The 27,962-nt window shown below is 36.5% G+C and overlaps 1 protein-coding gene and 1 long non-coding RNA gene across 3 annotated transcripts; one reads left to right on the top strand and one right to left on the bottom strand.

Annotated features, from left to right (window-relative positions):
* The first annotated feature begins 302 nt into the window (after positions 1 to 302).
* LOC122121782 lies at positions 303 to 18,207 on the top strand. Its single transcript, XR_006150039.1, has 4 exons — positions 303 to 609; positions 2,510 to 2,515; positions 10,649 to 10,652; positions 18,197 to 18,207. It is a non-coding gene; the product is annotated as an uncharacterized LOC122121782 (long non-coding RNA).
* Positions 5,458 to 25,289, bottom strand: Tmem106b (transmembrane protein 106B). 2 transcript variants are annotated; one of them, XM_042695926.1, is made up of 8 exons: positions 25,119 to 25,289; positions 22,240 to 22,461; positions 19,205 to 19,268; positions 13,076 to 13,235; positions 10,368 to 10,508; positions 9,476 to 9,525; positions 7,433 to 7,486; positions 5,458 to 6,775 (listed from the first exon to the last, which is right to left on the bottom strand). In XM_042695926.1, exons 2-8 carry the CDS (start codon positions 22,457 to 22,459, stop codon positions 6,637 to 6,639), a joined length of 828 nt encoding a protein of 275 aa, XP_042551860.1. In that variant the 5' UTR covers positions 22,460 to 22,461; positions 25,119 to 25,289; the 3' UTR covers positions 5,458 to 6,636. The 2 variants fall into 2 exon arrangements, with proteins under 2 accessions (XP_042551860.1, XP_042551861.1); XM_042695927.1 differs by lacking the exon at positions 25,119 to 25,289 and adding an exon at positions 24,476 to 24,564.
* Positions 25,290 to 27,962: the final 2,673 nt, after the last annotated feature.

Here is a 27,962-nt window from a genome sequence, read left to right as displayed (position 1 = left end):
AAACAAAATGAGATTGTAAAGTTACATTGTGTCCAGGTAATGTGAGATTACAAGTGTAGACCTAGGCTTTTCTTGTGAGAGTGCAGTAGCAACAGAGATGTCAGGAATGACATGTCAAGAGACACTACTTAGGTACAATTGTTAGAGCCAATGACTGGAAATCACAATGGATGAAGGATAAATCATATTTGAGGCTGAAGTGGGGTTCAACTAGACTATAAGGGCTTAATTGCTAAGCTAAAGGGAAATCTATATCTACACTGACATATAAAAAGGAATTTCAAAAACAACAAAAATATGTGACTGACACAAATTTTATTTTTCATGCTAAAATTTTTACAAATTTTATTTGGTCATAGACAATTATAAGAGTAACAGTTATAACTGAATTAAAAAAATAACATTTTGGAGTATTTAGGTCCATTTACTACTATCACATAAACAGCAATCAATTGTTATAATTACAGAAATGCTGAGTTAGTATATTTAACAAATGTGCCATGATAGTGATCAGTGTATAAAGAGTGTCAAATGTATTTTTACATATGTACTCCATAATTAGAGTTGAGGTTTAGAATATAGTAATATCGTCATTCAAATATCTGACCAGTGAGCATGCCAAATGTCTTTCCAAAATCTTATTTTAAGTTTAGTTCTAAAAGAAGATACTCAAATACACAGACATGGCTTGCTGTTATTTTATGATTAAGGTCAACCATTACATAATGAAATTTGGCATCTTTTGAAACTTGCTATTTGCTCCACCTCAGCCAATGTAACTAAAACACGTATGTCTAAGCACTTAAGTGTACCCACTACAGCATATTGTGTCTCCTAGGCTTGTAACTTCTAAAATTCTGGGGAAGTAGAACAATTTGAACTGTAATAATCTCCATGGTAGTAATATACTCTTTTTTTAGTATGCAAAATATCCTGAAAATATTTCTCTTAGTACATTTTAATTAATGTAATTAAACAGAGGCAACAATTTCCTTACTTAAACTATGAATGAAAAACTTATCATATATTTGTTAATGTATGCAATACTTTTAAGAGTAAAAAATAGACCATACTGTACATACTCTTAACTTCAGAATTGATGTTAAACACACATATAAACTACAAATATAATCACATTAGTTTAAAAATTAAAATTCGGGCTGGGAAGGTGTCTCAGAGTGCTTGGCTTGCATGCATAAGGCCCTGAGTTCTATTCCTCAGTACTACATAAGCAGAAAAAGCCAGAAGTGGCTCTGTGGCTCAAGTGGTAGAGTGCTAGCCTTGAGCTAAAGAGCTGAGAGACAGTGCCAGGCTAAATTCAGGCCCCATGATTGACAAAAAAAATAAAAAAATTAAATTAAAATTTCACTTTATCTTTATAATAATCATTTGATTTTATATCCATTTTGCTTTTCTCCAAGGATAAATCTCAAAACTTCACTGGGAAATTTATTTTCTTTTAATTTTTTTTGAATTTATTTTTTATTGTTATTATAAAGGTGATGTACAAAGCGGTTACAGTTATATAAGTCAGGTAATGAGTACTTTTTTTTTTTTTTTGGACAATATCACCCCTTTCCTTGCTCTCTCATGGGAATCTGTTTCCTAAATAAGCAGTGATATTCAAATGCTAGTTCTAATAAGAAATACACTGACAAGTGAAAATTTGTATTTCAATAGAAATAGATAGGGGTTATAAAAGTTTTTGATACAAGAACAACACGAATATATTTTGTTTTAATGTAAAAAATTAAAGAAATAATGCTCCATGGTCTTTTTTACTTCCCTATCTCAAATATATTTTTTCCTTAAAATAAAATCATTTAAGGTATGCATATCATTTAAGAACTTCACATAAAAATTAGAGAAATAAAACTAATTATTCTTGGGATGAGTTTGAGGCAGTAGCTGCTGCTTCTAGATACTGTGAACTAAAAATCTTTACTTGTTACACAGCAAATAAACCAGTCATAGGACTGGGAGATTACACTGCCTAGCAAACTCTGCTATGCATCTTAAAATGTAAAAATGTCTTTCATTTAAAAAGTATCTAGCTGAAATAATCATTTATTTGTTTGTCTGCTATTTTTTTATCAGTTCACACTAGTTACATAGAGGGAAATTTCACTGAGATATTTCCATACATGATTACAATATGTTGCAATCAATCTCACCCTTACCCCTTCTATTACTTTTCCTTCCCCATTCTCAAAACAATTTCAACAGGTTTCCTTGCTCAGTTTTCATAGAAACAAACACAAATTTCAACTGTATGCATCCTTTCCAAAATTACTGACTCTCTATTACTCTTTTTCCCTTCTCACTTTGCTGTTCCTTTCTAAGTAGTCGCTTATTTAGATTCATGTTCTGGGTTTAGATGAAATTATTTTCATAAGAAAGAATCATTCCATGAAGAACTGTTTTCTCTAAGTAGTGAAAAAAAATTAAAATTTCAACATCCAGAACTAACCTTCAGTAATAGGGCGCAGAACCACAAAGGATTCATTAGACTAAAGTTGTCAGTCTCCTAATTCATGCCACTTCACTGTGTTTTGACATCAGCCTCCTCCATTTCTATACTGTGCTGTATCATTTACAAACTACCAACCGGGAGATTGGAAGTGAGTTATGTTTTCTTGTTAACCTTTAGAGATAATAATTACCTCATAAGCATAAGCAAACAAAAAGGGTACTAAAAACTGCACATAAATAAAATTCATTTAAACATTTACACAGTAAAAATGATTAACAATTACATTTATCTAGTACCTAATAGCTAATATTTTCATCCTGAATTCCAAATCTCAAATGTAATCATCTGTAGTGTTTATAAATACTAGCTCTGATAACACATTATTCAAATGATCAAGAAGCACTAAATCTTTTTTCTTTTCCTTTTTTTTTGTAGTACTGGAGATAGAACTTGGGGAATCATTCTTAAAAAGCTCTAAATCTTAACAAAAATATATAGCTGTAGATTATACTTAAAAATATTCCTCAAATGTTCATTCTCATTTAAAATATTTCCAACAGCATAATCTTATGCTATCTACATCATTTGGATCATCACTATTATGTGAATTCTTCCTCTAATATTTATCATATTAGCAAGGCTTTCCAATGACTATTTTCAATGATTTCCCACAGATGTGGGAGACAGAGAAACAATGTCTGTTCTCGGCTAAACTATTTACAAAATATGCACTCTTAAAGCAAGTCTTCAATGTCTCTATATCTTCCCTTCCACTTCTAGAAGAGGATCCTTTCATCCTCCTTTGAGAAGTCATGAGAGAAGGTCTCAAGAACTCTTACAACAGCCAATGTGTTAGACACACTCTACCATGAAAAAAATGTTTTCCATTTAATCAAAATTATGAGGCTTTTAAGGTATAACTTAAAGGAAAGTTATTCTTGAAAGCATTAGGAAAAGTTTATCTTTGCCATGTCCCTGCGTAACATGTGCGAGTAATTATAAAAATATATTGACTTATCCTATTTCCATATAAGAAGCTATACTGGCATCTAAGAAAAATTAAAACCTTCAATATTCTTTCCAGATTTTTTTTAATGGCTATACTTTTGTGTCTCCAAAATACATTTCTCCAGTCTATCTATTTCTAGCCTGTTTTGATCCAGACTTTTTCTGATATTTTTACTTCTCTGAAAGTAGTCCCAGACAATCTTGAGATCTCTTCTATTGTCCTTTTACTTGCTTTAATATTATTGCGATTCAAATTTCACTAAAACTAAATGAAACTGAGTTTTCAATTTAAAGAATAAAAAGAAGAGATAAAAAACTAAGTGACTAAGTGCAAATATGCCTCCATTTCCTGCCTCTGCAAGAGATATGATGCCTGTATTCCAAGAGGATGTATGAGTCACAGAGCATCAGACAAATTTGTTTAATTTATGGTGTATAATCTACCAGGGTTAAAATATACAGAGCAAGAAAATGAGAACTTATTATCAGATAATGTATATCTAAAGGATATCTATGAAGAAAGGAATGTTGACTTAGATATAATTGTAGCATAAAGATATGGTGACAAAAAAAATCAATTATAGAAAGATTTGTCTGCCAGCTGCTGTGATTGACACCTATAACCTTAGCTACTCAGGAAGCTAAGATCTCAGGATTGTGGTTCAAAGCCAACCTGGGCAGGAAAGTCTTCCATAAGACTCTTATCTCCAATAAACTACTTAGAAACAGCTGGAAGTGGCACTGTGTCTCAAATGATAGAGCACTAGCCTTGAGCAAAAGGTGCTCAGGGACAGTACCTAGGCTCAGAGTTCAAGTCCCAGTACTGGCACAAAAACAAAAACACGGATTTCTCTAACATTTTTTTTTGTTGCCACACGGCAGAGAGTCACTGAAATAATCTAGTTCACTAGATAAATATGAACCTATATATGTGCCAAATTTCAAAATTCAACATTATACCATGATTTTCAAAGTAATAGAAGTAGAAATTTTGATGCAAAAAGGTCTAGTTCATTCATAGACAAAAATCATGTCAAAATAAGAGAAAGAGGAAAAATGAAATTTAATTGACTTGAAAAGGCTATGTGGTGACAAGTGCCTATCGGAAAGGGAAGGAAGAAGGCTTATGAGTTCAAAACCATCCAGGCAAAGTTAGTAAAGCTTTACCTCAGAAATGGAACATCAACAAAAAAAGCACTGGCACAAGTGGTAGAGTGCTTGCTTAGCATGCACAAGGCTTCAGTTCAATTCTAAGTAAAAAATGGAAGGAAGGAAATATAGAAGGAAGAAAGTACAGAAGGAAATATTAAAGGAAGAATGCATGGAAAGAAAGAAAAGGAGAGGAGAGGAGAAGAGAGGAAAGGAGAGGAGAGGAATAAAAAAGGAAGGCAGAAAAATGTTAGTAAAATCAATACATTGGAGAAGTGTATGTTTTCAAAGAAATTAGGAGTGGCCAGAAAAGATGGTAGGAGAAAAATCAAAATAAAGTTTGTGTTTGAGCGGAAGGTCTTAGTGAATTGAAAGAGTGATCTGAGTTTAATAGTGAGGAGAGTGAACTTGTCAGTGGATGCAGGAAAGGCTAAACAAAACCAAAAACAAAAGTTAAACAAAAACAAAATATTCCATTTATTTAAACTGCTCATTCTGGAATCCATGGAGCAATCGATATGAAAGCTAAGGGAAGACATGCATTTAAAGGCAGAATAACAAAGTTTATGTTCATTGTTGCAAGAATCAGACTGCTATAGGCAATTTCTAGAACTGAGTTAGGCACTTGGGATGGGAAGAAAAACCTGACTCTTGCTACTAGAGAACCAAAAGGGAAAGTGATGTGCTAACTTGACCTATTTGTTGGTTGGTGTTTGTTTTGTTTTTGTTATCATAGCTCCTATACTTAGTGTTTAAAAGAGCCTTAGAACTTGGTAAGTGAGAAAGGAAAAAGGCATGGTAGACAATGATATTGAAAACATAAAACAATCAAGTGAGTAAGTCAAAATTTATGGCCGAAAACAATTTTAAGTAAAATTAAAAACAAAAGTAGAAAACCTTACAAATGTTACAGCCAGAGGGATCCTGTCATATAATATACAAAGTGATTACATTTTAAAAACCACAATTTAGGTTTCATCATTTGATGACAGGATTTCTTGAATAGTTTCAATAAAAATATAATCCTATCTTCTAAGACTCTCACAAAAATGATGACTAGGCACCTATTCTATCTGAATAAACAGTATATGTACCATTTCTTAGTATGAAAAGCAACATAAAAAAGTGAAGCATCAAAATGTTTTATTTCAAATCTACTTTATGCCAGATCCAACATATAATTAGAATCTTTTCATACTTTTTAGACTTCTGAATTTCATTTTCCTATTTTATTTTTCTGAACAACTTACTTTAAATTTTGAATGTTTATCACTTTATTGGACATTTATCAAAGCTGTATAAAGGCATGCAGTTTATTTACAATATTGTACATTAAAGGGCTTTGTCAGACAACAACTCACAAAGCTATGTAACATGAAAAAACATGTGAAACATAGAAGTTTTGAAAGTTTTAGGTAAAATATTTTACAAAGATCATTCTGGTTGGTAAGTGATGCAGTCACCAGATTGAAATAAGTGAAAGACATGCAAATGAATAGAATTTCAACAAATTAAAACTAAAAATGTTTAGCTAAAAGCTAAAGTGTTATGTGGTTGAAATGTTACCCTGTAAAACAATGCCATATATAAAATGAGAAGAAAAGGTTATCTTTACAAAAAAAACAAAGTCCTCCACGAATAATAGGTTCTTGGTAATTTTCTATAAAAAACATCTAGAAATTAAGTTTCTCAAATTATTTTTGTCACCAAAATTACCTGGCTTAGAGTTAGGGATTCTCTTTATGACTTTTAAAGTTATTATGTTACAGGGAAAATATGTTTTTTCTCTTTTAGGGTCAGAGGGTACAAGCCAATCAGTAATTTATGTTCAAGTAAAATATCATGGTACAACACAGACTGGAGAGCTCCAAGTCCACTTTCTCTTAGCTGAACTCTTAAAAGAGGCGTAAACTTTAGGTTTTTCAATTTAAGACGGCTATTAGGAAGTACCTCCTCCTAGAGAGGTCAGAAAGTACCATCTTATTTCACTGCACCTCTTTCCGCTATCACTGTTCAGGCTGAAGGACATTCAGATACTCAGACTGCCCCAGCTGGTAGGTCGTGTTCCTTCCACAGTCCACATACTGGTACCTCTCCTGGGATATCTGCTCAGAATGGCCAAAGTACGCTGTGGTCACGGTAACTCTAAAAAAGAGATTATAGATTATCTGTTGTAAGTCCAACTTAATCCTAGTTAATACAACACAAGTCATTATATTTTTTATGAAATAGAATTATTCATTATGATTAATGATCAATTATTTGGTATTCATGATATTATGGATACAAGTCTTTTAGAAAGTATTTTTCTACTAGACACAAAAATTCTGGTGGAATAAACCCAAATTATGAAGCACAATAAACATAAAAATAGTCACCTTTAGTTTAAAAGTGGAGTAGTTCATTGCATGCTTAAAAATAATTATACAGCTCCCTCCTCATAGGTAAAATGATAGTCAAATGCTCTGGTTAAAAGACTCAAGCTTTAACCAACCAGGTTTTATTGGCTTAAATACCTCTTCCCGACCCCCGGCTTCATTTCTTTTAGGATTTACAACAACAGTAAAGAATGAAACTAGGAGTTAGACTTTCTCCAGCTTCTGCATTTTCTGAGCTCCTCAGCATCCAGCAGATGATCCTTTACTATCTGAGCAACTGTTTTCCAAATACCTACTCTAATCATAAAGGGAATACCAGTAAGGCTTAAGATATCATTTGTAAAGATGCTGTGTAGGCCACAAGACAACTGTGCAAATATAAATCTTTAAAAAGAAATGTATTTTCAAAAAAATTCATACTTACTGCATCATGAGTACTATGTTATGCACTTTGATGGATATCAATGTGCAGAAGTCACTGTTAAAATATTAAAAAGTGAATAAATACATGTAATTAATTATAAAATTAAAACTCTTCTATATTAAGGGTAATAGAGACTATTTGTACGCTTTTTCTTTTTTTTTTAGCGATTTCCATACATTGCTTGTAGGCTCAAGTAATCCTACCCCAGACATCTAGGAGTGCAAGCATATGACTGGCAAGACACACACACACACACACACACACACAGATATAGTACACACAACATATGTGTATATATATATCATATTCACTGTTCAAGCATTTGGTAGACTTCAAATAATAACAGATTTTTCATGACTTCCATAAAGATATATGCATTCATACCACTGGAGTTGCAGAGTTGTAGAGTTGTTTTAATATACACTATATAATACTTACACATTTAGTTGGGCATCGTGGCTTGCAATCCCAACTACTTGGAATATAGACACAGGAGTGTTTTATCAGGGTAAATAGTTAACAAGAGTCGACATAGCTCAAAAATAAGCCAGACATGGTGGCATGAGACTGTGGACATAGGAATGCAAGAGGCCTTAGGTAGAAGGATGGTGGTACAGGCCTGCCCTGGGAAAAACCATAAGACCCAATCTAAAACAGTAACCTTGAGCAAAAAAGGGCTGGAAGTGTGTCTCAAGTGGTAAAGGCCTGTTAGCAAACACAAGGCCCTGAGTGCAAATGGCAATACAAAAAATGTTACACATTTCATCACCATTGTGTGTGTGTGTTGGTGCTGGAGCACGAATGAACTCAAGGCCTTTTGCCTTTATGCTCAAGGCATATTATATACTATATCATAGTATATATGATATACCATATAAATACTATGATATTCTATATGAAATATTCTTGTATATGAAATAGTGTATGCTATATGAAGTATGTATATATTATAGTATATGAATATATACTATATATACACATAAACACATATATACATATATACACTAGTATATGTATATATCTATATACTAGTATGTATATAGTATAGTAATAATAAATGATATATAGCATGTTATATACTATTTATATAGTATATGTATACCTATCTATATAGGTATATACTATACATATTATACTGCATATTCTATATGTATATATAAAATATGTATTACATACATATAAGTTATACATACATAGTATATACATACACTATATAGTATATATGTATAAGCATAGTACATACTATATATGTAGGATATATGTATATATATATACACAATATATGTGTATATTTTATAGTGTACTTTTATCTTCTTACATTAAAAGAACAAGAATATTTTAAGATATGCTTCTTAGTATAACAAATAATAATAAAGAGGGATATATTTATATAAAGTAAATTTGTCTATAGATATTATATATAATAAGCCTGACTTATTAATATTTTACTACACATGGTTTTGACCAAATATGGTCATAAATAAATATCAAAAAGAAATTTCAAACTAAAAATTCAAATTCTCATAGGTGTACCACACAGCTTAGATGATGTGGCGAAGCAGTCGCTTGGTCTCATATTACTATCAGTTGCGTTTAAAACATTGTGTGCTCTACTGTCCTTATCTACCTCCCATAGAGTAACGATGTCCAAAAAGCAAGAACAACTTTATGATACTTAATTTAAATGTTAAAGTTAAATGTTTTATTAATTGAAAAGTATTGTGTCTTTAGTAGAAGTATTATGGGGAAAATATATCAAGCATCTGGAGGTCATCGCTGAATTCTGTATCTTGAGCATCTGTGGGTTTTCTCAATAGTGGTCTCGTAGGACCCAGAGACCCACAGATATCAGATGTCTACTGTACATAAAGGTTATCTATGTTAAGATAGTGGCATAAAGAGAAAAACAGATGACTGGCAGCCAGAAGGAAAAATATGACAATGTGGTTATTTTTTTTAATTGAAATTATGAAAATTAAGAAAGGGAAAATATTCCTTATACTTTGTTATTAGATAATAAAATCAGCAAAAATCCACACTTACTACATATAACTCATTTCCTCTGCTATCACTGTAGGTACTGTATAATCAATCTGAAAGGCAAAAGAAAAAGAAACAATGAAATATCTTAAAATTGTATTAGGCAGGGGAGGGAGGAGAGAGAATGGTTGGCCACTGATTAGAATAGAATTGTAATACAATTTCTATAATGAAATCCTTCCTTGTACAGCTAATCAATGCTACTAAAAAAAATCAATGGCAAATAAGACCAAAATACCAAATATCGTAATTATCTGTCATATAAAGAACTAGAAATCTCTTTTTTGTTTTTGGTCGGTCATGGGGCTTGAACTCTGGTCTTGGGCGCTGTCCCTGCACTCTTCAGCTCAAGGTGAGCACTCTACTGCTTGAGCCATAGTGTCACTTCTGGTTTTCTAGTGGTTTTTATTAGAGATAAGAGTCTCATGGACTTTCCTGACTGGGCTGGCTTTGAACCGAGATACTCAGATCTCAGCCTCCTGAGTAGCTAGGATTACAGGCGTGAGCCACCGGCGCCTGGCTAGAAATCTCTTCTTTTAGGAGATTGATTCTGAAATTTAATATTTTTGTTTATTTGCCAGGCCTGGGGCTTGAACTCAGGGCCAGGGCACTGTCCCTGAGCCTCTCTGTGTTCAAGGCGGGTGCTCTACCACTTGAGCCACAGCACCACTTCTGGCTTTTTCTGTTTATGTGGTACTAAGGAATAGAACCCTGGGCTTCATGCATGCTAGGAGAGCACTATATCACTGAGCCACCTTCCCAGCCCCATTAAAATTTAATCTTATACATGTATGGGACATATTTGAAAATCAAGTGTTTGAGAAAGCATCCCTCCTCTTTCAAGAGAGATAACACACATGGCTGAATGACAACCTATCTCAGGACAGAGACTTACCTGTTTCATATCTAGAGGGCCAATATTGGTAATGTTGTTTAAGCGTGCCTTTCCAATAACTGTTTTTGAAAACTGAACTTGTGCAGTGATATTTTCAACTTCAACTGAATAGTAATTATTGTTTGTTATATTTAGAGTATTCTGAAAAAGAAAGGCAGAAAAAATACAGATTATCTGAAACTAACATATTTATACCTATATATATATATATACATATATATATATATATATATATATATTTTTTTTTTTTGTAGGTAGGAGGCTTGAACTCTGGGCCTGAGTGCTGTCCTTCAGCTCTTCAGCTCAAAGCTAGCACTCTACTACTTGAGCTACAGCGCCATTTCCGGTTTTCTCATGGTTTATTGGAGATAAAGAGTTTCACGGACTTTCCTGCCTGGACTGGCTTTGACCCTTGATCCTCAGATCTCAGCCTCCTGAGTAGCTAGAATTACAGGCGTGAGCCACTAGCGCCCGGCTAATATTATATTTATAAAAACAAAGACCAAGCATCAGTGGCTCAAGCTTATAATCGTAGCTACTTAAAAGTCTGAGAATGGATGGAATGCAGTTTGAGGCCAGCCAAGGCAGAAAAGTTCACTGAGATCCCTTCTTAACTCATACCTGGGTGTGGTGGTATATACATTTGTCATCATAGCTTGGTGTGAGTCTAAAATTAATAGGATGGCAGATCTAGGTCAACTCGGAAAAAAAGTCCAAAAGTCGCTTCTCTGTGGAAAGAAGCTGGGTTTGGTGGCATGTACCTGTCATACCAGATACAGCAGAGAGCTTAAAATAGACAGATTGTGGTTCAACTGCAAACCTGGGCAAAGAAGGCAGACCCGATCTCAGAAATCCCACCACAAAAAAGGCCATGAGGTATGGCTCAGAGGTAGAGTATCTGTCTAGCATGTGCAAGGCCCTGACTGAATTCAAACAGCAGGACCTCTCAAAAATCCCCCAAAACAAAACAGATTAAACTTATAAAAAATAAACTAAGATAGTCTGAATAGAAATTTAGTAATAAAGGACAAATTTTTGTCACTGGGAGCAAGGAGAATCTATTTAACTTAAAATTTAAAAAAGAACCATGATAATCAGTTGCATATATATAATATGCTCTATTACCAAGGCCTTAAACTATCTATGATCGTGAATTGGCAATTTTACTTTCAGAAAATTTACTGGGCAAAGAAGGCAGACCCTATCTCAGAAATAACCACCACAAAAAAGGCCATGAGGTATGTTAAAGAAATAGCCTTAAATAAAAACAAATTTAAACATAACAATGTTTTCTAACTAAATTTCCAATAATAAAATAAGACCACCTATTAAAAAAACCATGAGTTATAAAGCAGTCATGTGAAATATCATAAAATGATCTAATTTGGGATAACAGTATTATTTCATCTGAAATGTGAGCATGTATGCACGCGCACGCACGTGCGGGCGTGCACACACACACACACACACACACACACACACACACACACACACACACACACACACACACACACACACACACACACACACACACACAGAGTCCGTCCCTTTTTCCTAAAGATGAGATTAACAAACCATATATATACATTTTTTTTTTTTTTTGGTCCGGTCGTGGGGCCTGAACTCTGGGCCTGGGCGCTGTCCCTCAGCTCTTCAGCTCAAGGCCAGTGCTCTACCACTGAGCCACAGCGCCACTTCCGGCTTTTTGCTTATGTGGTGCTGAGGAATCGAACCCAGGGCCTCAGGCATGCAAGGCAAGTGCTTTACCACTGAACCACCTTCCCAGCCCAACAAACCATATTGTTAAGCAAATTTTAACATGCAAAAAGCAGATGGAAGGGGCTGGGAAGATGGCTTAGTGGTAGATAGAGTGCTTGCCTTGCATGCATGAGGCCATGAGTTCGATTACTCAGTACCACATAAGCAGAAAAAGCTGGAAGTAGTGCTATGGCTCAAGTGGTAGAGCGATAGCCTTGAGCTGAAGAGCTGAGGGCACAATCCTTCCCAAGAAACACAGAAGGCACTTTCATATGTACCAATTTACAACCAAGAAAACAAACTGTCATTTGTACTTCATCTTTAAACACGATAAAGAAAAGATCTGGTAAAGATGGCAGAACTAGACTTCACAAAATTCAAAGAAGCAAAAGTGTTACCTTTATGACATCTACTGAATCAACTGTTAACTCCTTGCTAAGAGCTTTGAGACTTGAATATTGAAAAGTAAATTGACTGTAGCACTTTTTTTTTTTCTTTTAGTAGGTCGTGGGACCTGAACTCTGTGCCTGGGTGCTGTCTCTCAGCTCTTCAGCTCTTTAAGTGCTCTACCATTTGAGCCACAGCACCACTTCTGGCTTTTTCTGCTTATGTGGTGGTGAGGAATTGAACCCAAGGCCTTATGCATGCAAGGCAAGCACTCTACCACTGAGCCACCTTCCCAGCCTTGTAATACTCTTTTGTTAGAAATTGTTTAGCATATTTTGTCCCCTTAAAGACATCAAATTTTAAATGATTCTGTATACACAGAACTGCTGGTTTGTGACCTTGGCTACTGTCAGCAGAACAGGGATGGTAGGGTCAACGTAGCAGGGAAGGCAACTAGTCAGGGCACATTTGAAGGGCATCCTCTCAATAGGAATCAAATGCTGCTCAACAGAACAGTAATGATGTAAAACTTTTTCAATGTAAAGTTGTAAAGCTGTACTTACTGTGATATTCAAATATATTATTCGCTTTTCCACATCATAACTAACATATGCTGACTTTACTCCAATATATTTCACATCGATAGAACGAGGGAAAAGGAAAAAAACAGCCAGTCCAGAAAGGAGCAGACAGACAAACACCGATGCCATCACATACAACTTTCTGAAAAGGAAAACAGAGTATAATTAGTTAAATATGTATATTAAAAATTACATAACCAATATTCAGAGAAGACATTTTCAATATGAATTTCTAGGCTTAGAACATTTACAGAACTGGCCCCCAATCCACTCTTCAAAGTAGAAGCATGCTCAGAAACACAAAATTCAAGGCTTCCTTCTGAATTCACAGGAGCATGAGTTTCACCAGCTATGATCCTTAAAAAATATGACTGCTTATCCAAACCACATGTGGGGAGTGGGGTCTGGCTCAAGTTGGTAGAATAGCAATAATGAATAAAAAAGTGGAGTGTGAGTGAGGACCTGAGTTCCAGCAATGAAACCTCCTATAAAGCTCTTCAAATAATAATGACATAAAAGATACCTCATCAATCTCACTGGTTATGATCAGGTCTTTCTAGGTTTTTTTTTTTACCTCCAAAAACTTGTGTATTTATTTTAAAAAATTATTATAGGGCTGTGAACGTAACTAAGTAGTAGAGTACTTGCTTATTAGCACATAACTGGGTTCCATTCCCAGAACCACAGGAAAATAAAAATCATTTACACTGATCAACTTGATTTGGAAGATGTTATAGCTTCTATCAAGAAAACAGATAATATTACACTGGTATAAGACAAGAAAAATAACTGACACAGCTTTATGCTATCTTTATAATGCCCCTAAAATGTACTCTTCTATTCCTTGCAAGCTTCTTTCCAACTGCATATAGGAAAATGTCCCAAAGTTACTCTCAAAATTAGACTTTCAAATTTCCCGATCACTCCAGTTTATAGCTTTCTAGTTAAAAACTCTTCTCTTTTAGTTTTTTTTTTTTTTTTGGTCGGTGGTGGGGCTTGAACTCTGGGCTTGGGCACTGTCCTTGTGCTCTTCAGCTCGAGGCGAGCACTCTACCGCTTGAGCCACAGCACCACTTCCAGCTCTTCTCTTTTAAAGACTTACTTACCACTCACTTCATTATATACCACTCACTAAATTATAAGGAATTATAATTTAGACAAGAGTATTCATTTTTTCCTTTCTTCCACCATCTTCTCCCAGAAAATTTTGTAACCTTCTAACAGTTACTGAAAAGCTTCTTAAAGACATATTCTAAAATTTTCAGGGTAATTAACTACTGGGTTTCTAAGAAGTAGTTTAAACATAGGTTTATAGTTAACTACAATATACCCAGACACCTAAATGTTTGTTATAAAAACATTTAAAAATTAACATGACAAAATATCTGTACTTTCTTATATTTTTATATTTAAATGATGTACTGGCAAGTGAGTCCTCCATGATTTAGTGCTTAGGTCCTCTAAATTTGCTCCAGTGACTATATGTATGTATCCACTGTGTTCTGAGTGAGCTTGATGCTGAGTTTACAGTTATAGAAAATATTATTAAGTCTAGTGGGACAATAAAATGACAGTCCATGTAGTATTTCATTCCATATAGGAAAAAATGGCTAATTTACTGATAAAATATCTTGATATTTATTAGAATTTCACCAGTGATAAATGTTCTTACGATCACAGTGGCAACAGTCAAACCCTCAGAGTTTTGTAGTACTGATAAAGTTACAATGGTCTGTGGTATGTGTGAATTACAAGATAGACCTCTGTGTGATGTTTCCTACCTCCACTATCTATAGTAACTTATTCCCTCCTTTCACTTTAAAATTTACAGGTTTTAAGGATTAAGTAGTATAACTAAATTTTGTAGAGAAAATATTTAGTACTATAATTTCTGGATTATATTAACACAACTCTCTCCAACTTATAAAGACCCAGAAATAATCCTAAAATAATGCCATCTTTTTACAAATTCACAAATTCTTAAAGGCCTTATGTGAGCTCTGCAGATTATTCCTTCTGTTCCTGCTGGTTAGTCTTCCCTGATCTCAGTACTTGCATCTTACTGAGCTGCAGGTTAACAGCTCTCCCTGCAGTTCTTGGCCTCTGCTACTTGACCCCCCAGGCCCAGTTCCTCACTTAGGAAAGACTCCTAAACTCCACAGATTCCTTTCCTTGTGATGCAGTCCGGAACTTGGATAATAAGCTGGTACAATCTCATTTGTTTTCCCCCTTTTCAAAGATGACTAGCCTGTCCTGCCTGACATCCATTGAATATACTGGTCCATGTATTTGTGCATGTTCTAGTTACTCTGGGAGGGAAAGTAAATCAAGTCTTTGTTATTCCATTATTTCTTCCCTTATTTTAAAATTAAAAAAATATTTTAATTGCCTTTATTATTTAGAGCCCTACTAAGAGTCACAGCAAAATTAGTGGAAAGCACAGGATCATTCAGCCTCTCCTTTACCACCAAATCCCTCACAAAATGGAAAAGTATTATAATCATCTGCATTCAGTGGATTTTGAAAAATGCATCATGTCATGTGTCCATGAGAACCATATAGTATAGCTTCACTTTCCTAAAAATCCTCTACATCATCTGGTTCAGCCTTGCTTCTAACACCTGACCTCTACTGTCTTTTTGCTGGCTACAAAGTTTATCTTTTTACAGAATTTGTTGTACCACCTTTTGTCAGAACTAGAAAATCCAGTTTATTTGATATGGTATCTCTTTGCTTTTATGCTGACAATCTTGTTCTCTAATGGCACATACATAATTACATATTTTATTTTTTCACAACAATTTCAAAATTACACTGGCAATACTTCTAACAGTGAAACTGTTTAGAGCAGGTTAAAATTTGTTGTCATTCTCTTGGCCACTTAGAGATCTTATTAGACAATCCAAATAGGCTTTCAAGTCGATTATTTAATCTGTATTTACTGACCAACTTGATATACAGTTAGGATAATTCATTTCCTCTCATTTCAATTTTAGGTGTTACTGTATTGATGTAATCTTTTGTGGAAAAAAATAAGATCAAAGATGTTACTTAGCTGTTCCTTCATTTTGAAGTTCCTTCTCAAACTCTGAGAAAAACCAATTTTATAATTTTTAGATTAGTATTCTATTGTGTACATATGTTTCATATAAATAAATGTTCTAAGTATCACATTGTGGGAAAATATAGTTCTTTCTCATTCTATCTGAGTACTGTGTACAGTAGAATCTTCTATCACCGGCTATTGTTTCTGTTTACTGTTATAAATACTGGAAAAATGAATACATTGTGTAAATACCATTTATTATACTTGACAACTATACTGACAATAATTTTCTTAAGTAGAATTTCTGAGCCCTGGAGTGAACACATATGCAATTTTGCAGGATAATACCAAACCTCTGGTCACTGGCAAGCAAGGTGTGGGTTTGTTTATATAAGATTTTGGATTTTTGTTAATCTCCATGTAACTTTAATTTGCATTTTTTATGAGCAAGATGAAAACATTTTTATAAATTTAAAGGTCATTTTGGGAACGAGGTGGTCATAGTTTCTATTCTGTTTTCCTTTGATAGCTGGCTTACCCCCAACTCCTACCCAAAAATTATTGAAGCTTTGTATAGAAAGAGTATTGGACCCCTGCATTTGATTGATTTGTAGATATTATTTGTTTGCCATTTGTATTTCAATATCAATTAACTTTTTGTTTTCAACCTGTAAAATTGTATCTGAATTATGACATATTTATTTTTTCATAAGTCTTGGATTCTAAATCATGGTTGAAAAGTTTTCCCACACTGAGGCTATAAAGATTTTAGTCCTAAACTTTCTCTCGTTATCTCTTCATTCATTTTAATATAATGGTCAGTTTGACACTTTATAATATCCTTGTTTTATCTCTATGATTACTAAATATGTGATTTTATGAATTATTGTACTGTGGCCAGTAGTCAAGCATGTCAACCTGATTTTCTACCCCTCTCTTATCAAGTATACAATCCTTTTGCCTCAATGTTGAAAGACTTGTTTTTTGTTTTTGTCAGTCGTGGGGCTTGAACTCAGGGCCTGGGTGCTGTCCCTGAGCCCTACTGCTCAAGGCTAGCATTCTACCACTTTGAGCCATAGTTCTACCTCCATTTTCCTAGTGGTTGATTGGAGGTAAGTCTCATGAACTTTCTTCCTACTTTTGAACTGTGACCCTGAGGTCTCAGCCTCCTGGGTAATTAGGATTACACGAACCACCAGTACTCAGCTCAAAGACTTTCTTAAAAATGATACGTGTACTGAATGAGCCCAGAGTCTGGGACTTGCAAATCCTACAGCCTTTGAACTATATTCCCAGCAAGATTTATTTTGTAATTTTCAAAGTTCATCAATTTCACTGGAATGTTTTCAGGATGGTTGGTGTTTATTTTTAAAATACAAAGCTGTGTCTTCATTTACATCATGGTTGTGTTGTCCATTTAAATGGTTACTATTAGTTCTAGTTTAGATCACTGATTTTCTTGTTCAGGGGCTCCATTTACATATTTGTTGAACTTTCCTTGTCTTTTTTCTCAAATCTTTTTTAATCATTTGTCTTAATTCTCTATCTCCCTTCTTGTGCTTTCTTGGCTATTTATTTGCACTTGCCTTCTTCCTGTTTTATGACTAAACAGTGTTTTCTTACTTCTTTTAAGGAGCCTGTAGACTCTATTTTCACATTCTTCCACTGTTTATAGTTATCTCATTTCTGAACTTTCCAACTTTTGACTTATGACATTTTATCATGGTTCTGCAGGTTTGGAATTCCTTGATTATATCTCATGTTAAGTATATTTTGTGCATTTACTATATTTCAAGATAAGTTTTCATCAGCTTTTCATATGCTTTTATCACCTTTCAGCATTGGACGTTTTTCAAATTAAAACATAAATCATGATGCTAGAGTATAACTTATTTCTGTTGTTCATGTTAAATATAGAGTTTTTGTATATTCAAAAAAGATTTGAGGCAGAACAGGTAGATTACACCTATAATCCTAGTTGTTAGGAGACTAAGACCTGAAGGATTGCTGTTTGAGGTCAGCACAGGCAGAAAAGTCCATGAGACTCCACCTCCAAGATAATCAGCAAAAAGTTAGCTGGAAGTCTGATTCAACTAAGCAAACAAGTGTGAGGAAGCCCTGAGTTCAAACTCCTATACTTGCAAATATAAAAAAGAAAATTCTATTTTGGGTTGTGAAGATGGATCAGGATTTCAGTTTAAAGGCTCCATTAAAAAGGATGGCTTTTATGAGCACCGACCTCTCTAGTTCTGAGACTGTCTCAGAACACTGGGGCAGAGCATTTGCTTTGTGCCTCAGGGCTCTTAAACCACTGGAAAATCCCTTTTGCTTTTATCACAATTTCCATGTGGCCTGTTGAGCCATGTGTGGGTCCCTACAATCATTACAGTTTAATACTCATTTTTATTCTGGGGCTGGTGACAATAGTTTATCATCTATTTTTTGATGAAAATGACATGTATGCATGTTTGTTTCCTACTACTATTTTAAATCTGTGTTAATAAATTCAGAAGATATAGATATTATGCTGCTTCCAAATCTCACTGTGCACTGATGATAAAGAAGTATACTTAAAGTTAAACTTTAAAAAGGAAATCTCACTCTAACAGTGTATGTGCCATGTGTCCACAAGTGTGTGTGCATGTTTGTGTGCACATGTGTGTGTTTGTGTGTGTATGTGTGTACTTGCCAGTCCTGCGGCTTGAACTCAGGGCCTGAGCTGTGTCCTTGAGCTTTCTCACTTAAGGCTACCACTGTAACACTTGAGCCACAGCTCCACTCTGAATCTAGTGTAGTTAACTGAAGAGTCTTATAGACTTTCTTGCCCTAGCCAACTTTGAACTGTGATCCTCAGATCTCAACCTCCTGAGTAGCTGGGATTACAGGTGTGAGCCACCAGCACCTGGCTAGGAGTCTTTTTTGCTTAATGAAACAAAGCATTTAATGCCATAATTGAAAATTTTGATACATTTTTCCCTTTAATTTTCTTAATTACCTAAGTATTTATGCATACATTTAAAAGGAAAATGATACAAAAACACTGCCATCTTTTTATAATCACTTACGTTCTTCTTGGCCTTAATCTTTGATCACTATACGGAATCAATGCCACCAGCTGGTTTTCTTGTCCTAAAAGTGAAAGAAGCAGGGTTAGATATTCATTAACACAATGAATTAAGAATAGTTAATCAGAATCTGGTTTGGGAGGAACAAGGTATCTTTTGGTTCTCATCTCATTCCTTCTCTTTCCATATAGATGTGTAGCTAGTGAAAACAGTGTTCAGAATAATGGCTGTAGTACTCTTTGATCCACTGAAAGATATCTAAAGATTTCTTAGCTTTAGAAGATCTAAATGTACCATGCCTTCACTAACTGTTTTCCATCAAGACTTTGATTTGGTTGACAACAGAATATACAGAGTTGCCTCTCTTTCCAGAAACTTCCATTACCACAGGAGGTCTTACACTACCCCTCCCTGAATACCAAAGTTCATTGGTCCTTCTGAGATTACTAATTTTAAGTGACTCACAATGACATCAACAATCATACTGTATATTCCTAGTTCATACTTTCAATACAACTCTCCAGAAAGACAATTCAAAATATCAACTCTTTTTCAACTATTCATCTTGGACATTCTCCTTAATCTTCATTCCTGATTCATGATGGGGAAAGAAGGTGAGGCGAGGAGAGGGGAGAAGTGAAGTCTACAAACTCCTACCATCATATTGACAAGAAAAGAATTCTTACATGTCCTCCTCAGTTAAATTACAGAACATGGAATGGAATAAAAAGAAAACAAAGGAGGAGGCAACAATGCTTGATAAGAAATGCACTCATTACCTAGATAAGAACAGCAGGGGCTGGGAAGGTGGCTCAGTGGTAGAGCGCATGCCTTGCATGCCAGAGGCCCTGGGTTCAATTCCTCAGCACCACATAAGCAAAAAGAAAAAAGCCAGAAGTGGCGCTGTGGCTCAAGTGGTAGAGCGCTAGCCTTGAGCTGAAGAGCTGAGGGACAGTGCCCAGGCCCAGAGTTCAGGCCCCATGACTGGACCCAAAAAAAAAAAAAAAAACAGCACTCTTTTATATACTAGATTTCATCCTCATCTTCCTACTTAAAAACACTGTTCCAATACTTGTCCCATCACTTGCATACTAATTTCCCCCCACAGACTACTTTCATCAGTACATCTTATTATTCACACCATTTTAAAACAAATCCTGCCAGGTGCTGGTAGCTCACACCTGTAACCTGAGCTACTCAGGAGATTGAGATCTGAGGATCTTAGTTCAAAGCCATCCTGGGCAGAAAAGTCTGTGAGACTCATATCTCAATTAACCACCAGAAAAAACAAAAACAAAAACTGAAGTAGCAATGGGGCTCAAAGTGGTAAAGCACTAGCCTTGAGCAAAAAGAGCTCAGGGACAGCGCCTAGGCCCTAAGTTCAAGCCCCACAACTGACCAAAAAAAAAAAAAAAAAAAAAATCCCTTTCCTGACCTCCCAACCCCCTCCAATCACCTGCTTTCTCCTCTTTCCATAAAGCCAAACACCTCAAAAAAACCAAAAACACAAAAAACTATTTTTCTCCAAACAAGTTTTCCTAAATGCTCTTGTCCCCCTATTATATATGGTTACATGCTTGTCCTTTTTTATTAGCACACATTAATAAATCAAAATAATGTGTTTGATCATAGCATTTTCAACACATGATTTTGCAATCTACCCAGGCTGTTCTTTTTGAGATCTCTAGTTCCGTATCATTAAATCAGATGATCAGTTCTCAGCCCTCCCAGTAGCATTAATAGCTGACTGCTCCTGTGTGCTGACTGCTCATCAGGACACTCTGTTCACTTATCTTGTAGGACATCACAGGCATAGGAATTTCTTTCCCCCACTCAAGCTGCAAATTCTCATGCCACTGACCTTGAAATGCTGTAGTGTTCCAGTTTCCAGTGCAAAGATCTCTTCTTTTCTATACAAACTAACAAGCTTAGTGGTCTCATTTTGTTCTCATCTAGTTTGGGAGGTCACCTATACAGTGAGGATGTCTTCATTCAGGCTAAGTATAGCACTTGAAATTCCTGATCTCTATAATAACTACAGACTGAAATCATCTACCTCAACATCAAACAGACAATTCAAAATACACGTACCTAAAGTTGAGCTCCGAATCTTGCTCCTGACATTATATATACACACACACACACACACACACACACACACACACACACACACACAAACTCCTCTTTTCTCTATTTTAACAAACTGCTATTTCGTTATCCCAAATTGCTAAGAAACAAACAAATTATGGAGTCATTCTTAGGTTACCTACTCTCTATGGTTTTTATCCAAGCTGCAAAAGAAAGCCTATTGTTCATACTTCAAAAACATAACTAGACTGCCAAAAATGGTAACCACGCCCCAATAATTTCTTGGAGAACAGTAATTCTTTTGTTTTCAACAGCTATTTTCCCTAAAAAGTTAAAACCACCATATTCCACAGCCAATGCAAATGTAAACTTCCCATGTCTAATTCAAGGCTTTCTCTGAGCCTCTGATCTAGCTCATCTTTGTTCATTCTTCCGTTAGGGTCTTACATCAACATTTACCAAGGAGAAAATGAGACCAGTCCAAGGTATCTTCCCTATTTTGACTTACTACTTTTACAAACAACACATAGCAATTATTTCCTTTTGACTTCCCCTGTGATTGACCACAAATTAAACTTTTGGTCCTACTTGGGTTATCTTCAAGTACCACAGAGTTCCTTTTAGAAGTAACCCACTAGGACATAAACAACTTGTAATAATTTACATATTGAGTTACAAGTGCTAGATCAGTTAAACTTTGGTGTATAATAGCTATAATATATAGGAAAGAAAAAAATATGTACACTAAATAAAGTGAAATCATTTTCATTACTACTTTAGGAACCTAAACTACTATTTATTTCATTCTTTTTGACTGAAGATAATTGACAGGAAGTTTGTAACATAAAAGTAGAGCTACTAAAAAGTAGAGCTCTATTAAAAATAGAGCTGCTATAAGCCGCAGGTTTTATATTATTTGAGCAAATGAATGGAATCATAACACTTACCCCTAGGAATTCTTCCTGTTCCTTGACAAGTGGGACAAGTGACACTGTCTCTTCCTGTGAATTCCACATAGGGAAACTGAGAGACATCTCCATTTCTTCCATCTTCATTATGGACTTCATTATTAACTAATCCACTCTTCATATTTTCATTTGATACGACTCCGTCATAACCATCTTCTTTATTTGAATGCAAAGGCAAGTGAGAAAAAGACTTTCCCATGTCTAATGAAAAAGAGAACTCTTACAGTAAACCAGCAGAAAAAAGTATTCTCAAATTCTGTGGGATATAACTAATTCAGAACAAGCTCAAGAGTGTTCAAACGACTTTGGGGATTAGAATCAAAATGTTTTCTGAAACAAGGGGGCCTTTTACTAGGTTTCATAAATGCTCTAACATTACAAAATGATAACCTTTGGGACTTGTGATAAGAATGAGCTTTGCCAGCACTGGTGGCTCAAGCCTGTAATCCTTGCTATCTATATAGGAGGCTGAGATCTGAGGATCATTGTTTGCAGTCTAAGCCAGCCACAGTAGGAAACTCCATGAGACTCTCATCCTCAATAAACTATTCAAAAACGCTAGAAGTGGTGTTGGGGCTCAAGTAGTGGAGCACTTGCCATGAGAAAAAGCAGATCAGGGACAGCACCAGGCCCAGAGTTCAAAACCCTATCATCATCATTATCATAATAAGCTTTCAAGTGCTAACCTCTAACCAAAGTCTGCTCCTTCTAAGGTTCTCTGAAACACACATTTCATTTTCTTATTATTAAACATAGACATATTCTATCTTGAAACTCCTTGGTAATAAAGGGGAAAGCTGCTTTGCAAAGATTTCTAAATGTTATGTATATCACCACGTAATTTTCTTTTTCTTTGGGGGGGGGGGTCCGGTAGTGGGGCCTGAACTCTGGGCCTGGGCGCTGTCCCTCAGCTCTTCAGCTCAAGGCTGGATCTCTACCACTTGAGCCACAGCAGCACTTCCGGCCTTTTTCTTTTTGCTTATGTGGTGCTGAGGAATTGAACCCAGGGCCTCATGCATGCAAGGCAAGTGCTCTACCAGCCCCTTACCACATAATTTTCTTAAGTATTACTTTTTAATCATTTAAAATCCACTTTAGTCATTTTAAATTCACTCCCATTCTTATTGTTCTTTCAAGTATTTAAACATTTGCATCAAATCTCATTGGGAAAGAAAAAAAAAACTTTTAGAAACTCCGAATCATTTTCTTTGTTCCATGGGTTTGCAGGTAATACTTCAAAATATTAAGTATTATTTTCCAATAACAGCAAAATTTAGAACACTAACCTCAGTTTTTTAGGATAATAGTACCAAAATTACTTAAGGGAAGGTAGCAAAATTTAGAACATTAACCAGAAACTTTTAGGATAATAGTATCAGAGTTACTTAAGGGAACTGAAATATAAATGTGAAAACCAAGGAAGGAAAAATAATTAATGCCAGTACCAATACAAAAATAACCCCTGCAATTAAGATCATATTAGTTCAAGGCTGAAAAGAACTTAAAATCCAATGTGCTGATATTTTCTCAAAACAAATCAAGGAAAGGAAATCTTAAAAACAAGGTAATCTCATTCATCCAAAACTCGAGCGCATATCAATTTGTAAGAAAACATTCTCTTTTTAAAATCAGCAGGCTTTGCACTTGTTAAGAGTTACTCAAACACAGTATGAATAACAAGATTAAAAATAAGACACAAGTAGCAAAGGGAAAACTGCAGAAAGTAGAATAATGTTCCATTCTTTTCCCATTTAAAAAATAACTTATGTTACACATTGTCCATATTAAGTTAAAAAACAGAAATGAGTTGTGCTTTCTAAAATTGCAGGATCTTAATGTGGCTCAGTGGCATTAAAGCTGAGTCAAACCAACATTCGTCAGCCACAGGTGGTTCAGGGGTTGAATGTTAATTATCAGTATCCTACAGTGACCTTGTAGTTCAGGAGGAAGGGCTGGCTGGCTTGGTGGGCTTTAGAAGAAAGGCTTGAAGAACACTTCCTAGGGATCTAGGAGGACACAGCAGGAGTGGAAGGTGCATCCTGGCAAAAGTCTAGGAAGGAGAAAAGACTCAGAAGCAAAGCCCAGTGTGGGTCGGCCCAGGCCTTGTTTTTAGTTTAATCCACAGCAACCAGACACTGTGAATCTCTGCGTGTCTTGCTAGATTTTCCTAGGAACACTGACACATTTAAAGACTTTTATTTGTGGAGAACTTAACTGGTTTCCCAAGGAGCGCTAGCCTCTCCTTTCTGTTCCAACCGGTGCTGCTGAATGTTTACATCAGTACAGTCATTTAACGAAAAGGCCACACCTTCCCGGGACCCTGTCGGGAGGGGGAGGGAGGGTAACAAAATTCCGTCCATTTAAATGGGTCGCAATCTTCCCGTGTTCAACTCGGACAGGGTTTGGGAATGAAGGCAAACGAGGCCTGGCAATGCAGATTTACACACACAACCCAGCTCCACGGCTTCCTTAGAATTAGGATCGAGGCCACCATGCCAGATTATTTACACACACACACACAGAGCTAATGTTAACGTATGTATCTATGAAGCACAGTACGCTCCAGGGACACTTGGCCGCTCCTGGTGGGGAGCCAGGGCCTGGCACCGACCCGGGCTGAGCGCGGGCCCGGCGGGAGCCGCGGCAGGAGGCAGGTGGGGGGTGGGGGTGGGGTGAGGTGCCCAGACACCCCCGTCGCGGCCCGGCTCGGCTCCCAGGCACGGGAGCCCCGCTCGCCGCCGGCCTCGCCTCCGCCGCCAGCTCCGCCCGGCCCGCCAGGCCCGGCTGGGGCCCAGGGCCGCCGCCGCGCAGCCCCCGCGGGCAGGGGGCCTCGGGAATGCGCGCCCGGGATCGCTCACCGGCACGTGGGGAGCTGGCTCGCTGCGCAGTCCCGGGGCTGCTCCGGCGCGGGCAGGCCCGGACGCGGGGTCACGCCGTCCGCAGTCCCAGGTTTGGGGCGCAGTCCCAGCTGTGGGGGTTCGGAGCGCGCGTCAGCGGCAGAGCAGGACGGGGGAGGGGCAGCGCGACGACGGAGTCACCTGAGCCGGGGCGCTGCGGCTAGCTGTGCTGCGCATGCGTAGAGCCTCGCCGGAGGTGGGGGGGGGCGAAGGGAGGGAGGAAATTCCCAGGGAATGTGCACCGCGCACGCGCGCCTCTCCTCCGTCGGCGCTGAGCCTTGGAGCGCAGTCTGGGTGAGGACGGGAAGGCCTCGAGTTCAGGTCCCTACACTTTGGCGTCCAGTACCTTTGCAGGCTTAAGAATGGACTCCCCTTCCCACCCCACCCCCCATCAGGTGTTTGTTTAGTCACTGGAGAAATACATGCGCTTCTGGCTGTGTGGCTCCCGGGCCCTCTCACCGGGGAGAGTGCTGGCTGTGCTCATTCGAGGCCGCACCGGGCACGATGCGCCTTTGCAGACGCCTTTCCGCCCCGCGGACACTCAGGCGCACAGGCCTGCGCTTTTCTTGTTTTCTTCCTATGTTATTTTATTGGTCTTCTCTGCGGCTGTCAGGAGTCCTTCCAGCCACTTTAACCCCGCTGGGTAAGTCAGGAAAAGTTCAGGATCACACCCGGCTCCTGGCAGAACTTCTGCTCTTGGTCTTGAATTTTGGCCTAGGCGATCTCATTTTGAAAATAAGAATAAATGTTGACATTCTTTGGCCCAGCAATTCCATCGTTTGGAATGTATTCTACATCCAATGAGGACTCTAAAAAGATTCACTGAACAATGTGTCCGTTCAAAGAAACTAGCTGACAATAGTGACACTGAATTAATATAGTACTTTGCCAAACTCTTACTAAGCCTCTATTTTCTGTATTTTGAAATTTAAAAATAAGTAGGTAGGTTGCAATAAATTGGAATGGTGAAGGAAGAGGGACAATTCTTGAACTGATTCTATCATTCTCCCTAAGACCTATCCTTGGTATTACTGGGCTACTAAGCTATAATCTTTCCAGGCAATGAGTTATTTTAAAACTGATTTTTAAAAAAGGAGTTGTTTTATTACATAGGAAGTATTAATAAATAATTTAGCAGTCAAAATCATTATGTGCATATAAGATATAAGCTACTATAATACAATGTAGTGGTTGTTCGCATTTAGAATACAAAATTATATATTATGTATTATCTTTAAATGGAAAGAAAATATAAAATCTAATCAAGCTTGAAACTAGATATCTATCAGTGATTAATTCTTAGAATTTTATAATGAAGACTATAAAGGGAATATAATTACTATAGAATTTTATGGAAGAGCATAACAAAAGTAGCAAGAGTAATTTCTTAAAGCACTTTGGAGAAAACATGCTCACAGATAATTCTTTTTTGAAGATTTTTTTTTTTGCCAGTCATGGGGCCTGAACTCTGGGCCTGGGCACTGTCCCTGAGCTCTTCAGCTAAGTTTAGCACTCTACCATTTGAGCCACAGCACCTCTTCCAGCTTTTTCTGCTTATGTGATACTGAGGAATCGAACCCAGGGCCTCATGCATACAAGGCAATCACTCTACCACTGAGCCACCTTCCGGCTCAAGATATTCGTTTTTAACATTATCTTCCAATGAATCTCCAGAGCCACCCAACAAAAATATAACTTATCAACAAATACAATCCAGAGATATAATTTTAATTTTTCTAGCAGCCACTTAAGAAAAACTGGCCAAGTGCTGGTGGCTCATGCCCATAATCCTAACTACTCAGGAGGTTGAGTCTGAGGATCGCAGTTCAAAGCCAGACTCAACTCCAGTAAATTACTTAAAAAAAGCTGGAAGTGGTGCTGTGGGTCAACTGGTGGCACTCTAGGCTTGAGCAAAAGAAGCTCAGGGATAGCACCTAGGCCCAGAGTTTAAGCCTGAGTACCAGGAAAAAGAAAAAATGAAAGAGGTAAGTGAAACTAACTAGAACCCCAAACAATAATGAGGTTGTAATTCCAATATATAAATACAAAAGATATTCCTAACATTTTTACTATTTTATTTCCTCTTTTATATTAATAAAATTGAGAGAGGTGAGAAGTCAGGTAGATTGACAAGTCAATTTAATATAACAAGAAAGTGAATGTCAAAAGTATGTATAGAAGAGTCTTAAAATAACTAGGATTAAGCAAATGATGAAGATCCACTGAAAACATGAATCTTACAAAAAGCAAAGTTTCTTAATTTTTATTTTCTGGTTTTGCTTTTGTGACAGGATCTGACTGTATATTCTACTCTAGCTTTGAACCCTTTCTAAACCCTTCCAAGCACTGGGATTACAAGAATGTTTCACCATACCTGAAAAACTTGTTAAAGTTTGAAAAAATTGAATTTATCAACATAGAAAAGTCAAATGAGGAAGAGAGCTAAGTAAAAGATGCTAAGGTAAATGGTTATGGAGAAATGGCATGGTTCAGAATTAGTGATTAAAAAGTACTTTTTTGAGGAACAGATACTTTAGGAGCTGGATAATCCCAGAAGGCAAGGGCAGGCAATGGAGCACCAAGTGCAAAGCCCATGTTGTGAAACAAATTAGTATATTTAACTATGAATGTTTGTCTGTTTGTGAGTGAGGACACAATAAAAAATAAAATCAGGCTGAAAACTAATTAAGAGAAACAACTAGAAACCAGAACCAGTGAGATTTGATTGTCATTTAATATTTTCTGAAAGAGTTACAAATAGGAATTTCGAGTGGAACTTGCAGAAAAAGTCACAGCTCAAGAAGA

This window comes from Dipodomys spectabilis, unplaced genomic scaffold (assembly GCF_019054845.1).
Source record: "Dipodomys spectabilis isolate Male_0828 unplaced genomic scaffold, ASM1905484v1 ptg000197l, whole genome shotgun sequence".
Lineage (NCBI taxonomy): Eukaryota > Metazoa > Chordata > Mammalia > Rodentia > Heteromyidae > Dipodomys > Dipodomys spectabilis.
Note: the sequence above shows the minus strand (reverse complement) of the source record. Positions and strands in the feature narration are given on the sequence as shown.

What these genes read in the sequence shown, in the direction of transcription:
- Tmem106b (XM_042695926.1), bottom strand. Translation starts at nt 22,459, where the DNA reads ATGGGAAAGTCTTTTTCTCACTTGCCTTTGCATTCAAATAAAGAAGAT. An exon ending in GCCCTCTAGATATGAAACAG is followed by an intron (nt 9,526 to 10,367) that starts GTAAGTCTCTGT and finishes TTTGCCTTTCAG; the next exon opens with ATTGATTATACAGTACCTAC. An exon ending in GAGGAAATGAGTTATATGTA is followed by an intron (nt 7,487 to 9,475) that starts GTAAGTGTGGAT and finishes ATATTTTAACAG; the next exon opens with TGACTTCTGCACATTGATAT.